The sequence below is a fragment of the Ochotona princeps genome, chromosome 1 (assembly GCF_030435755.1).
Source record: "Ochotona princeps isolate mOchPri1 chromosome 1, mOchPri1.hap1, whole genome shotgun sequence".
NCBI lineage: Eukaryota > Metazoa > Chordata > Mammalia > Lagomorpha > Ochotonidae > Ochotona > Ochotona princeps.
In genome coordinates, this window is record NC_080832.1 from 108,803,341 (window position 1) to 108,818,999 (window position 15,659).

At 42.3% G+C, this 15,659-nt stretch overlaps 1 protein-coding gene across 1 annotated transcript in view; it reads right to left on the minus strand.

Moving 5' to 3' along the window:
• The window catches only part of DNAH8 (dynein axonemal heavy chain 8), a 324,409-nt gene that overhangs the window by 42,672 nt on the left and 266,078 nt on the right, over nt 1-15,659 (minus strand). The window contains exons 86-89 of the mRNA XM_058663714.1: nt 14,961-15,113; nt 14,427-14,582; nt 4,056-4,172; nt 2,314-2,415 (exon numbers count right to left, since the gene is read on the minus strand). Coding sequence (XP_058519697.1) covers nt 2,314-2,415; nt 4,056-4,172; nt 14,427-14,582; nt 14,961-15,113 — 528 coding nt within the window. The remainder of the gene's footprint in view (nt 1-2,313; nt 2,416-4,055; nt 4,173-14,426; nt 14,583-14,960; nt 15,114-15,659) is intronic.

A 15,659-nucleotide genomic window follows, 5' to 3' on the forward strand; every position in this document is an offset into this window, starting at 1 on the left:
GTTCTTGCAGGTGGTGCTGGCTGAGCACTGAGCTGAGGGAATGGAGCTACTTTCTCTCCTACCCCGTGCTCCTGGCTCAGCCATTGACCTTAAGGTGAATTAACACAGCAGCTTTCCATGCACCCAGAACAGGGGTCACAGATCCAGCCTCTTGCAGCATCCCCACTACCGCTGAGTAAGGAAATTTCCATAAAGCAACCGAGGCAGTTGGTTAGTTACTCAGGACTCTTCATGAACTCAGCTTTCTAAAAAGTGAACTTAAAAAACCCATATAATGTGTTGTTAAAAAAAAGAGAGAGAGAAAGAAGTCTAATTGTAAGAGCTTGCTGTGGTGTCAGTAAAAACCCCAATCCAATCTACTCTGTCTTCAATGATTATAACCCTGGGCACAGAAAATTCTCATCTGCTGAGATTCAATGATGCTTAGCAGAATCAGCACACACTGCCTATACTCTGGGTGACTGAGAGATGGGGTATAGAGACTCAAAAGTTGCAGATTTCATTTTAAAGGACTTGTAGTATAGTGGGGAAGGCAGAGGACATGTATTATAGGATCGCACATTCCATTCCTCTCTGACTCTCCAAGATAACGGTTTTACCATAGTCTTTCTTCCAAAGTCCCAGACTGCCTCTCCCCTCTCTGAGCCCGTGACCTTGCTTCTTATTTCACTCTGAACTAGATGCAGTCAGAAGAAAATGGCTTTCTCCTCCTCCCATCAAACCCAACTGCCTCTGTACCCTTGCCAGGGTCTGCCTCCACCATAAGGAATGGGCTTCCTGTCTCCAGTCAGAGGCAAGGAAAGGAATAGCAGGATGCTGTGTAAAGTGTCCAGCATCCATATCCTAAATCTAGATCAGTATTGGCTGTAGAGAAGATCATAAGCCGTAATAGGGTGGGGAATAAAACCAGGGTGGAACCAAAATATCCCCTAATTGGGCGTGAAGGATGTAAGTCAGACAAACTTGGAATGAAAACCCTGGAGGAAGTTTGATACATTGCAGTGTAGGCTTCTACCTGTGATGTCAGAATTCCACATGGGAGTCAATTTGAGTCCTGGATGCTGCACTTTCAACCCAGTTCTTCTGCTGATGACCTGAGAAAGTGGTGGAGGACGGTCCAGGTGCTTGGCTCCTACTTACCCATGTGGGAGATTCAGATGAGGCTCCTGGTTTCAGAGTAGCTCAGCCCTGGCCATTGTGGCCACTTGGGGAGTGAACCAACAGATGGAGAAACTCCTCACTCTCTGCAACTCTTTCAAGAAGATGTTTTTAAAGATTTATTTCAAAGTCAGATACACAGAGAGGAGGAGAGACAGAGAGGAAGATCTTCCGTCTAATGTTTCACTCCCCAAGTGACCGCAATGGCCGGTGCTGTGCTGATCTGAAGCCAGGAGCCAGGAACTTCCTCCAGGTCTCCGAAGTGGGTACAGGGTCCCAAGGACGGTCCCAAGGATGGTCCCAGGGCCATCCTCGACTGCCTTCCCAGGCCACAAGCAGGGAGCTGGATGGGAAGTGGAGCTGCCGGGATTAGAATCGGCACCCATATGGGATCCTGGCACGTTCAAGGTGAGGACTTCAGCCACTAGGCCACCACACTGGGCCCGGATTTTTTTTTTTTTTAGTAAGTAAAATCCGTTAGGACCATTGTATGCTGACAAACTCCAGGCTTCTGTCTCACACTATCTCTCCCTTGAGCTCCAGATCTGCAGATCGGATAACCTTATCAACATTCACTCATTCTTTTATTTGGAAAATATATTTAAAGATCCACTGGTTCCCTCCCCACATGCCCACAAGAGCCAGGGCTGGGCCAGTCTAAACCCCAGAGACATGAGCTCCAACTGAGTCACCTATGTACATGGCAAGAACCCAAACATCCGGGCCATCACTCATCGCCTTCATCGTGATTTAGTGGTAAACCTGATCAGACGCTCAGAGTAGCCAGGACTCAAACCAGATCAGAGTGAGATGGGCATCCACAGGAGGAAATCATGACCAGTGTTTTCTTCCCTAGGGAGGCACCAGAGAATGGGAAGCAGGAATAAGGGGCAGCAGGGAGAGAACTGGACACAAGCAGCTTCTCTGTGCAGGAGAGAATTTGTGGGCCACAGAGAAGTGACCACTGCCCGCTGTGGCCCCCCCGAGATGATCATTAGCTGCAGAGTGTGTGTGTGTTTCTGAGCTAACTCCTATCAGCACCCACAACCAATACTCCCCTCTCCTAAGTTTGGCAGACTTATTACCAACAAACAAAGCATTCTTGATGAAAAGGAAACTGTAATGCAATATGTCTCTTTTTCTAAATTGACTTACCCTAGCAAAGCAATTAAGCAGACGCTTATCAAAGTCATCTGTCACTCTGCCTCCATATTGTACTTCTCCAATCATGTACCTAACTGTACTCCATGATACACCCTGTAAGAAATATTCAAGAAAAAAGGGGGTCAGCTGTAACTAAACATTTCAGACCCTTTCCTAGAGGAGAGGTCTGGGAAAGGGAGCTGTGGCTAGTCCGCATTTAGAATCTCATTATCTTACATTAATAACTTTCGGTATTACGTGGCTGGAATGGCTATGATTTGTTCATCCTCAAAACCAAACACCTAGTGGACAGATTGCTCATCGATTACCCCAGATAGGAAAAAAAGACTATTTTTCACTCCGTGGATGTAATCACCTATAATGCTCGTTACAGCAATGCCATGCTGTTACAGAGGAAGAGAGACAGGGCTTAGTGCAGAAAGGAGGAAAATCAGTGCTTTAATATGCTTCCGTAGTATCATATTTTCTGGAATCAATATGAGAACAACTAGGAAAGTATTTAATCAGAAAAATTGTTTCCTACAATGCAATACTTTGCTGTACCATCTAAGGAGCTAAAACTACATCCAAGTATTTATTAATTTCTGTAGCAATCATACACTAGTAATGTATTTCAGAGATTAATAACTTTAAATTAAAAGATCCTTACTACATTCGGAGTAGGAGAAGTGTGGATGTTTGATGTTTTTATTTATTTTTTGTCAGCTAAGATTTTATTTGTCAACTTCGTTACCTTTTAAGGTAGCTGTTGTATATACCAGATTGACAAATGGACACAAAAACAAATCCATATATTTTTTCATCAAATTGCCATACTTTTAATATCCCTTTGTTCTTGCAAGGAAAATTGATGGTTATTTCTAGAATTTTTTTCCTGTGCAAGTTAACATTCCTCACTTTCCTGATATTTTATACTGCTATCTTCAAGGCCTTCTAGGGGGAGGAGAATGGACAATAGTATGTAGAATTTACTCAGCTCTTCCTATACATCTTATATTGTGGGTTCACAAGTTGTAACTCCTTACCAAAATATTGCCCACTTCATGGATGCGGCAACAGACTCTGAATCTCACTGACTTGCCCAAGACTATGAAAAAAAATCAGATTTCCAACTCTTCACATGCCCGGAAAGACTACTGGGTTTGCATTTTTAGCTTTGTAACTTTGAGGACTTCTCTGTCTTGTTTTTCTGCTGTCCATGGTAAACAGGGGCAAACTAGTACCTTCTCTACCTACCTGACAGAGCTGTGAGCACAAGAATGCAACCCTGCACACACGCAGGAACTTTGAAAGCCTATAATGTACCATGTGATGACCAGCTGTCACAATTAGAAATGATTGCTATGTCAACGCATCAGAAGCAGTGAGTTTAGAAGTGACTTGAGATAAGGATGTTTCACATGGGCTGGCTTCACTATCCTCTGAAGGAGGTGAGAGTCAGACCAGTGGGGAGCAGCTTGGCATGTGGCATGCCTTCTCTTGTGGCGCACTGTGGCACTTCGGTGTGACACGAAGAAGTCTGTGGTGCTCTGTACCATGCGCAGCTTCGTCCTTAGAGGTCAGTTTCTTTTGTAAGGGGGCTAGGCGGGGAGGAGGCGGGGAACCAGTAAGTGGCTGATTAGAATGGCCAGTCTCCCTGAAAGGCATGTTCTCTCTATGTATCTCAGACTTAACATGACTGCAGAACTTTAAGGATAACAATGAAAATAAAAAAAAAAAACAATTTTACTCACCTTTTTAATATCACATTCATCAAGGTGATTTTGAATAAACTGAACACTGGCTGAAAAGTCTGCAGAATTGAATTCATAAGGAATATTCCATCCTAAGGGACCAAATTTTCTTCGTTCCTTAAAAACACCAAGAGAAGTTCAGTACTGTTTTTTTTTTTTTTTTAATTAGATCTAGCTGATGTCTGTTTTGTTATTAAACGTAAATAAAGTTAAGGCCATGTTGTTAGAATAAGCTGCCATTGTCTTAAAGGAAAAGTATAAAAATTTAGAAATACTAACCATAAGAAACTTATTTCATGGACCTACAAGCCAAATGGTTTACAAAAATTAATCTCCAAATAATTGCCAGGTTGTTCTTGAGTTGTCTCTACTGACAACTCAAAAATGTGCGATGTGCATCAGGTGCTTTGCTGGGTGAGTTGTTATTCTAAATTAGACTCCTCAAAGTTTGAAATGTTAAATATCAGAGAATTTTTCAAGATGAATAACTTAAGCATTCAAGAGCATTAGACTCCCTGCTAGCTTCTCTTGGTGATCATATTGCTGTTTCAGGTTTTGACAACTACAACTTTCTATTGTACACATGACAAGTCTACCTCCAAACTTTCATACTTACATCATTTGGACTTCTCTACCTAATTGACTCAGCCCTATAATATAGTAGGTAACTGTTTAAAATTGCCTAAGTATCCGTAAGTAGTCAAACCTTGATCTGGGGCTGGTGCAGTAGCCTAGTGTCTAAAATCCTCGCCTTGCATACCAGGATGCCATACGGGCACTGGTTCTAATCCCAGCAGTTCCACTTCCCATCCAACTCCCTGCTTGTGGCCCGGGAAAGCAGTCGAGGACGGCCCAAAGCCTTGGGACCCTGTACCCACTTGGGAGACCCATAAGAGGCTCCAGGCTCCTGGTTTCAGATCGGCACAGCACCAGCCATTGTGGTCACTTGGGGAGTGAATCATTGGACAGAAGATCTTCATTTCTGTCTCTCCTCCTTGCTCTATATGTGACTTTCTAATAGAAAATAAAATAAATCTTAAAAAGAAAAAAAGTGGATCTGGTTCCAACGATTCAACTGATGTTTAAGAGACCATCTTAAAGTTATGCATGTGTTACAATTAAAAAATTCAAACCTCTAGAGCCTGATCACCCAGAAAACCCACAAAGACAAGTCCAGATGTTTCCCTGCCATCAGCTCTCCCAACCTGGACATATAAGCCACTTCCAGGGAACATCCACTGCTTTGCTTAGATTAGTGTCTAGGTTCATCTTAGTGAAATGTGAATGTTTTCCATTTTTGGAAAAAGAAAAAAGAAAACAAAATTGAACACTGGTTAGCCTTACCTCTGTGTTTGACTTAATTTTTAAAATTTAATGTTCAATTAGACAGAGGACTGAATGAAAAATAATTCTTTCTTTCCAATTACTGAAGCTGCTGAAATTGGCTCTATGGAAACACTTCCATTTATATGCACTGAGTAACTGCAATTTAGTTGCTCCTTAAATGTGATTTTGAAAATTGCCCCAAAGCTGAGATTGCTTCATATTTATGTTACTATCAATTTTCATTTAAAGCATTCACATTCTGCAAGTTGAGTCACTAAAGTCATAGAATGTTTGACTCGTCTTAAGACACCTTCCCTCTCCCCTCTCCACAATAAAAGGAGAGAGGGAGAGAGACACAATGTTGGTGGATATCTTTTCTTTAACAAATAAAACATTTCACTGATCTCTCTAAATGAAAATAGAGGGGAAAAACCCCACAAATTATCATCTTGAAATACTATCAGGTTAGACTAAAATCGCCAAGACCTGTGAACTCATTTGGAAGCTCAAAAGCAGAGAATTGCTAGATTTCTTTGGAATATTTGAATTTCTCCAATCCAATTAGTATTTCTGAAGTCATGGGACAAGTTGTAGGCAGTTTAATAGAAAAATATAGAAACAGATACATTTTCAAGGAGTTTTCATCTGGTTGAGAAAATAAAACTTAGAGACAAGAAAAGAACAATGTCATGGGGAATATAATTAACTGCCGAATTTTAGTAGATGATAATCCTGAGGAAGACATTGAATCAGAGATGCCTGGTCCCGCAAGAAAATGAAGCTACTCTTTGAAAAGACAGCAGGGTTCCCAGGCTTGGCAAAGACCAAGAGCAAAGGCAGGAACACTGTCTGTGGTTTGTCGAGACAGCCGCTGCAGATGGAAGATTCTACTGCAGGAGAGGTTGACCTCTGGTGAACAGTGGGGACTCAGGGTTCACGGGCTTTGGGGCTGCAACATCAATAGACTTGCCATTAAAACTTCGTTCCTCAGAGGAGAGTTTTCACACACTGGCAAAGTGGAGAGTGATGATATCAGAGGGACCAGTCTACTCCCAATTTCATTCAATGAATATAGTTGCTTCTTTTTATTCCAGAGAATAGACAAATCATAGAATGACTGGTGAGGTATGGAAAACTCCTCAGGACACTGATGCAAAGCTGCTCACTAGGACTCTCGTTTTAATGATGTCAAAGCTATTTCCCATTTTATGCGAGAGCCTGCCTCAGCAGCTCTCACAGGTCAGTGCAGAATCAGTTCACTTACATCCTCAAGATCAAAGCACTGCCTAACTCCAATAGAGGCTCTCTGCAGAGCATCACACCCTATTTATTTATCTGTTGTTCATAACACAAATTGAGAAATACAATCAGTGCTTGATAATAAAAGAAAACATTAACAGGTAGACATAATGAGCCAAGATAGCCAGAACTACCAAGAAATGCTATAGGGACGAGCACATCATGTTATTGCTAGTTGTGTAAAGACATTTAAATTAGGATTTTATAATAATTCCTCCCCAAAGCAAGAATTTTCTATATCTTAAGGTTCAAACTTGAGAAAGAAGAGACAAAGGTTAGCGAAACAAGCACTTTTTGAAACAAAGAAACTAATAGTAGAATCTCCTGGTTACTGGTGCTATAACCATTTTTATTTTATTTAATATGTGGGTTATTTTTAAAAAAGATTTATTTATTTTTATTAGAAATCAGATATACAGAGAGGAGGAAAGACAGAGAGGAAGATCTTCTATTGGATGATTCACTCCCCAAGTGACCACAATGGCTGGTGCTGTGCCTATCCGAAGCCAGGAACCTGGAGCCTCTTCTGGGTCTCCCAGGTGGGTGCAGGGTCCCAGAGTTTTAGGCCATCCTTGACTGCTTTCCCAGGCTACAAGCAGGGAGTTGGATGGGAAACGGGACTGCCAAGACACTAACTGGTGCCTATATGGGATCCTGGTGCATGCAAGGCGAGGACTTTAGCCACTAGGCTACTAAGCCAGGCCCTAATACGTCGATTATTTTTAAGAGCCATGACAAAAATGCCAAAATAGTACCTGCTACAGTAGGTCCTTAGAGATCCCCATCAATGACTTTAGAAAAAGAAAACAACCAACTCACCAGGCTGTACATAAACTTTAAAAAGTCTCAAATGCTGCACTTGATGTGAAACTGCAATCACAGGGAATTCTAAATTATGAAAAAAGGTACAAAAACAGCTGCAAAGTCCTCCCTCAAGGACTGTGGCTGTTGGCCATCATTCTCAATTTTCCTTGCACACTGGAGCATTTGGGAAGGTTTTCTTTTTTCCTTTTTAAACTTTTTGTTGATTGGGGCGGGAAGGGTCAAGGACTAGGGGAAAGCAGGTAAAGAGCACTATTTCCACACCTTCCTTATCTTCTTCCTGTATCCGGGGTGAGGAAGAGACAGGGGTGAAGCCACACCCAGCCTCCCAACCGTTCCAGTACTCAGAGTTCGGGAACGGCCACCTGATACCATCCCAGGGTCCCTGATGTGGAGCATGGTCCAAGGTTCTGCTCGAGTGGCTTTGACAGTTCTGAAATGCTGTCTGTCTTGCAGATGCCAGGATGAGCAACTCCTTCCAAGGTCCACTGGCTGACACAGTCCCCACCTCAGAGTCTCCATTTGCTCAGAAATTTGCTGTTAAGGTTCTCTGGGGTAGTTGACCAATTTGTTCTGCCCTCCTTTCTCTGCTGTGGTATCAGATGTCTTCCGCAGGCTCCAGTGGACTGCCACATCCTCCATGTGCAGCTGGGTATGCTGTCCACTGCACCATCTTCAGTAACTGAGGAGGCTCTGCTCAGACACATGCACTTCACCGTCAGATCACAGGTCCCAACACTCTCCCCATGGTTGGAGTTCTGAGTCCAGCAGTTCAGTTGAGGGAATTCTCAAAGAAATCTCATCTGAGATGATCCCAGACTTGACTCCTGTGTGCGCCTGTCACTAAGGGCTCCAGCTCATTCTGTCACCCACATCCGTTATACACACACTGATAGTTGCAATTGCTAGGTCAGATCTATCTGCAGAGCCGTCTTTTATGCAAACCAATGGGCTCTACAGCTCAGCTCAACTCTGCCCACCACACACCTGGTCCCCATGCACACTATTGAGAACTGCAGCCCAGTTAGAGTGACCTCCAATAACCATTTGGGAAGGTTTTAAAAGACTGAGCTCCCTACTTCCCTCCTCGCAGAGATTCTGACTTAAGTGGCCTGGTCTGGGGTCCAGGCACCGGCTGAGAACAGTTGCTTAAGACATGTTGTTCAATTGATCCAATGTGCTGCCCAAAGAGAGTAAACCTAGAGACTGTTATTCCAACTCTCTGTGGGAGATGCTAGGAGACCATGAATGTCATGATTGAGTTTTAGAAGATTAAGACTTGGGAGGGAAATGTTCAAAATTAAAATTCCAAATGTGTAAAATGTGGGGTTGTGCTGAAATTCAGAATGGTTCCACATTGGACTTCTCAGGAAATTATGTAGGGATCATATTGATGACAGAGAAAAGCTTCAATGGTATAGTGAATCTTCAAGGTATAGAACACACACACACATATACACAGTATATGCGTGTGTGTGTGTGTGTGTGTGTAATATTAATCAGAGGTGGTTAAATTGAGCCCAGCACATGCCATTGATGCCATTGTTCTGAAAATGAAAGGCTCTTGTGGGAAGGGCACAAGGGCCGGCTGGCAGACACATTACCAGACTGCAGAAAACGAGGCTGTTGCCACAGGAACTTCCCCTCTCAGGGTAGTTATTACCCATCCTGCATGGATAGTAAATTCCTGGAGGAGATGGGAAGAGGAAAAGGGATGAGGGGTGAAGGGGACAGAGCAGGGGACAGCAAACAAGCAGATGGTAGCACCCAGGGCACTCCTCTTTTACTGTTAACAAATATATAAAAAAGTGCTCAACGTCATTAGCCGTCTAGCAAATGCAACCTAAAACTGCAAGGAGATATCACAGCATTCCTGTTACAATGTCTCAAACACAAAAGACAGAGAGTAACAAATGCTAGTGAGGTTTTATAGAAAAGGGAACACTTACACACTTATATACAATGAGAATGTAAATTAGTGCAACTACCACGGCAGGAATTCCTTAAAAAAAAAAAAAAAAACTAGACACAGACTTGCCATATGATCCAGCAATTCCACTACTGAGTATATATAACCAAAAGACATGAACATATTGTGTCAAAGACATACCTGAACCACATTTATAGCAAGACAATTCATGAGGCAAAAACCTGGAATCAAGGTGTTCATCATTAGATGAATGGATAAAGAAAATGTGATATAAAGACATAATAGAATGTTATTCAGCTATGGGAAGAATGAAATTCTACCATTTGCAGCAAAATGGATGTACCTGGAGTGTATAATGCTGAGTGAAATGAGCTTGATTCAGAAAGACAAATACCACATGTCCTACTTTATATATGAGAGCTAATATTAGAAAAAAGGAAAAAAGGGAGGGAGGGAGGGAGAGAGGGAGGAAGGAAGGAATAAAGGACAGAAAAAGAAAGGAAGGAGAATGAAAAAAGGAAAGGAAAGTAAGAAAAAAAAGGAAGAAAGAAACATCTGTGTGTTAGCGTTTGTGCAAATGCAGTTTTGTGAAGTTTTGTTTTATGCTTTCTCAAATCAGTGGTTTAAGAATGTGATACTACTGCAGTTTTAATAATCAGTGATTACTTTAAAATTTACTATATATGGGTGAAATGATCATTTTTCCATTCAACGATTGTTTATAGTCACTGTACTTGCACTAAATGAGGATCTTTTGGCTGTTAACTTGTTAAACGTTTTATTCAGTGAGGTACTAAGCCTTTTTACTGTAAGTTTAAAATGTTATGTCAAAAACTAAAAAAAGACTGAGAAAGAGAAGAAAGGAGATAGGGAAGGAGGAAGGGAATAATATGTTCTTAAAATTGTATCTACTAATCTATTAGATCTGTTAAAAACTAATTAAAATTTTTTAGAAATAAAGAGATTGCGCTGGGGAGCAGGTGCAGTGGATGAGGGCAGCTGTTATGTTAGAAGACTCTGCTTTCTAATATAGGACAGCACAAACCCTGCCAGACTCTGAAGCTTCAGATGCTCTGGTAAGAATCAATTCCCTGTTCTTGTTTTCAGTCTTTGCCAAAGATGAAAGTGTGTATGTCATGTGTTTTCTACAGCACGGGATACCTGCATTAATTTGGAGGACTCAACCAATTAGCAAGTCAGATATCTGGCTCTTCTACCCGACACTGCAGAGATCAAAGAGAGCTAAGTCACCATCCGTCCATCTCATCTTTCCTGCTGGGCAGTGGCATCTCACACTGTCCTGCTCTCATGGATTCCCGGGCTTCTGATTACAGTGTGCACATGCCAATTCCATAAGCCTGGACTTGGGCTGGTGCCGAAGACTCACCTGTTCCAAGCTCCTATGTGATACTGACAATGCTGACCTGGGATGGCAAGGCCCTGAAGAATTCTGGACTTTTCTCTTAAGCAGGCTCCCTCTGAACCAAGCAAAAGACTCAGGCATTTTGACTACTTGCTCCCTCTAATTCTAAGAACTTTATAGAAATAAGGTCCTATTATTATTAATCTCAAAATCCTCAGTGTCTACCAGAGGGTTTGGTGCTGGCTTGAAAACATACTTGAATGGGAATTCAGTGAGAGAATCATGTGTCCTGAAAGTAACTGATATTAACAAAAATGTTTACGCATCAACACTGCACAACAAAGACTCCTCCTAACGGGCTCTGTGACCCTGTTTACTTCCACAGTGGTCCTATGAGCCAATCAAATATTCCTAACCTCATTTTACAAATTATGACCTAGCACTACAGACTAGGGGAGGGGTAGAACTCTCACAATGTCCAGTTCTCAGAGGCTGAGCCATAGCTCCAGCAACAAATTTTCTGGAGTCTTTTTGCTGCTGTTGATTTTAGTTTGATTACCCCTTTGGTAGCTCTTAAAATTTCCTTGTTTTAGAATTTGTTAAAACTCAGGATAGCTCTCCATTACTGGTTCCTTATATACATGGATTGTTACAAAATTTAAGATGATGGAAATTTTAGGATACCAAGGAAGAGAAAACATTTAGGCAATATCACAGTTAGCTTTGGAGAAACAGGCTTATAGTACCTATATTCATTGCATAGTCCCAGCACTAGATGCTTCACAGCCAAGCCCAGGCTTTCCTTTCTTTTTTTTTTTTTTTTAAAGATTTATTCATTTTATTACAGCCAGATATAAACAGAGGAGGAAAGACAGAGAGGAAGATCATCCGTCCATTGAGTCACTCCCCAAGTGAGCCGCAACGTGCCGATGCGCGCCGATCCGAAGCTGAGAACCTGGAACCTCTTCCGGGTCTCCCTTGCGGGTGCAGTGTCCCAATGCATTGGGCTGTCCTCAACTGCTTTCCCAGGCCACAAGCAGGGAGCTGGCTGGGAAGTGGAGCTGCCGGGATTAGAATCGGCGCCCATATGGGATCCCGGTGCTTTCAAGGCGAGGACTTTAGCCGCTAGGCCACGCCGCCGGGCCCCAGGCTTTCCTTTATGATCCTTAGTGAAGTTCTCTTTTGGGCACACTCTTTAACCTTACGAATTTTAAGAGATGTTCAGCCTTCTTCTTCCTTTTTTTTTTTTACATGTACACTCCAATGTCAGCTTCACAGCGCTAATGGTTGGAGGTGTATTTTCTTCTCTTTTAACCTAAACACATGATGGGCTAAGCACAGGTATATCCTGGTCCTATGACTGACTCATGGTCCTGTTGCTTTCCTGCTTAGCATTTATACAATAACCACTAAGAACACAGGTTACTGCACTGACCATATGGAAAATACCCCCAGTCATCTGTCCACGATAAGCATGGTGGAAGAGTTGAATCATCACTACTGGAAATAAAATCATGAATTACATTATTTGTGAATGGGGAGTTAAATAACAGAGCTAAAGCAATATTTGTATTAGAGTGTGATAAGGTCTAACAAAGCGAGCAATTCCCAGATAAGAATGTATGAAATTGGTTTCAGTTGACTTGAAAGCTGTAATTTACAATCCAGAGGCTACAGTGGAACATAGTGAGAATAGCCACCAACCACACACTCAGCTGGATTTCCCCTCTCTTGGGGTTGGGAGACAGACAATGCCTCAGTCCACTCTGTTGGGCAGCATAGAACTGGAAAGGAGACAGCTGGCGGGTGAGTACGTCTGGTATTTTTCTGGGGTGCGTATTAAATTCTGCATTCTTTGACAGACAGGGAGCAATGAGGGCAAGTTTTGTATGTCCATGGGAAAAGCCAGTAGAGAAAAGCTACAGAGAAACAAGAAATGTGAAAGGGGGTTCAAGGAGCCTGTCACCCTTCTGTGAAATCAGAGAGTGGATCAAGTAGATTAAAGTCATACAGCTTTCAAACAGTGAACAATCCAAATCCAGAAAAAAACACCATTACAAAATTGTTTAAAACCCCATAGGCCAGTTGCTTGGTAACCACAGAATTATTAAACTGATATATATATATAAGAGCTAACAGCAAACAAATTGAGAAAGACAGGGCATTACTGCTGCCCCTCCTCCTCCTTCTCTACCAGCACTTTCACTACCAGGCAATAAATGGGGTCAAAATAGACATAAATCAGAGCCAGGAAGTCTCAGATCCTGCCACCTACCAAGTGTACTCAGCCTCTTTGAGTCCCCACTTCCTGGTTTTTAAGGTGATGATAATCCTGCCTTGAAATGTGGTTGTGAATATTACATGAGAAGGTACCCATAAGACTCTTGGCAGGCACTTTCCAGTCCCACGTGTTATCTTAAGAGTCAGCTTGTTCATCTTATAACTACTTACTGAGCTCTGATAATATTCCATATGCTACCATAGCAGAAGGAGACGCAGCAGATAGAAGTCTGTCTTTGCCCTGGAAGATTTTTCTAGTCTCGTGGCCAGGGGTGAAGGAGGGAGTGGGGACAGGAGCACATGAAATATGTAAACAGGTATATGAGGGGGACTTCGGAAAGTTTATAGAAAATGGAGTAAAAACTGTGTTTGATACAGTGGGTAAGCCACCAGTTGGGATGTATCCTATATCCAAGTACCTAGGGTTGATAGCAGCTCTCACTCCTGACCCCACTTTCCTGTGAAAGCCGACCCTGGGAGGCAGAAAGTGATGGATGAGATAGTTGGATTCCTATCTGCTATCCTTGTGGGAGATCTGATGGAGGCCCTGGCTCCTGGCTTCCACCTGGCCCATCCCAGGACCACTGTGGGCATCAGGGGAGAGTAAACCAGCCACAGCAGTTCTCTCTGTGACTCTGTTTATCCAGCTTTCAAAAAAGAGGGTTATATTTATTATGGTACAAAAAATCTCAAAATACACAGGGTCCAGGAAAAGTTTACAGAGATATATATGATGAACAAACTATGCACAGACTTCAAAATGCTTTGTTCCAAAATAAACATAAATTTATCTTTTAGTTCTATCTTATCATCCACCAGGTTTAGGGTTTTGTTTTGCTTTGCTTTGTTTTTATATACTTATTTATTTGAAAGGCAGAGTTATAGAGAGGGAGAGATAGAGATTGAGATCTTTCATCTGCTGGTTCACAATGGCATCAGAAGTTAAGGGCTGGGCCAGATCGAAGCAGAAGTCAGGAGCTTTACGCACTTCTCCCATGTGGATGGTAGGGGCCCAAGCACTTGGCTTATCTTCTGCTGCTCTTTCCAGGTCCATTAGCAGAGAACGGGGTTGCAAGCGCAACAGCCAGAACAGGAACCAGTGCCTATATGGGATGCTTTGCTTTGCAGGTAGTGGCTTAACCCTCTATGCCACCACACCAACCCCCATTCACAAACTTTTTCCAAGTATCCCTGTATATTATATTGGGGGGTAAAAAAATATATATTGGGAGGTAAAAAGCAGGATAAGGGGGTCGAGCATGGCAGCAGACAGCACCATCACTGCAGGCCTCTCCCCGGGGGCCACAGTGTGTCACCAGAGACCGTAATGAAGATTGCACTCCCAAGTTACCTGCACGGTGGAGTGTAAAAACGCAACCGTATAAAGCATTGGCTTCCACATGGGTAAGTTACTGATGTCCAGGAGGTCTTGATTAATGCCAGCAAATGTTCTTTTCAATCCTGCACGTACTCCTTGGGGCGGCTCGTTGGTGAATTTGAGAGATGTCTGCCACAAAGAAACAGTTATTTGTTTCTATAAATTATTGCAAAAATGAAATAGAAATTATACTGCATCAATATCAATATGCTCACGGCACATAAAATGTGGGCTGGAATTCAACGCTGTACAAACTAATTTCATTGATCAAGGCTGAAAGCCCGTAAATTAGTTCGTGGTCTTGGAACTGTTCCTTGGAAATGCTGTCTGTATTCAGATAGCCTTGACGACTGAAGTCGAGACTGATGACACCAGGGTAAGCTTTTACCATGCAGACTCTACAGGACCAAGGAGCCCTGGTGTGCATCCATCTTTCAACAATGCCAATTATACCATCTTTACTCCTGTAACTCTCAATGGAAAGACGGCTACCTCATATGAACAAACCTGCAGCAATGTAATTGGAAATCGGTCATGAGGCTCAGTAGTTATCCACACTCGGAAAGTATCGTCATTGGCTTCGGTGGTGATTAGTGTCTCCAGTAATTCTTCCATGAATTCCAGGCCAAGATGACAATTTTGCAGCAATACCCAACCACCCTGTATCCAAAAATGAGTTCATGTTTATTTCTTACAACCTTTTCTCTCCTATGATTTCAATAAAGCAAAATGCATACATTTAAAAAAAAACGCATTTGGTCAGAGTAAGTGAATACTATTTTGAGCACATTATGTTTAAAACTGTTAAATGTCAATACAATCCTTACCTCTGTTACTGTACAAGCTGGTTACTTGGAATCGAATGAGCTCAAAATGACTGTATTCTGCCACCTTCGGCTCAGAAAGGAACAGAAATAGAAATCTGAAGCTAACTCAAGTAAGTACAGTATGTGCACCATCTAATGGCGGGAATGATAACTTAAGTTCATCTGCCTAAGGTGAATTGGAACTGACTCATCCCAAATCAAGAACACTGATTAACAGTGACACGTAGTGAAAAAGGAAGAGACATTCTGTCAGGAGAATTGGCAGCAATGCACTCGGGGAGATCTGCTACCGTAACACTCAAGCTTCTTGGACATCACACTCACCACACATTCCTGAAGTCACGAGATTTGTTAAGTACTATCTAAACAATCATTTCAT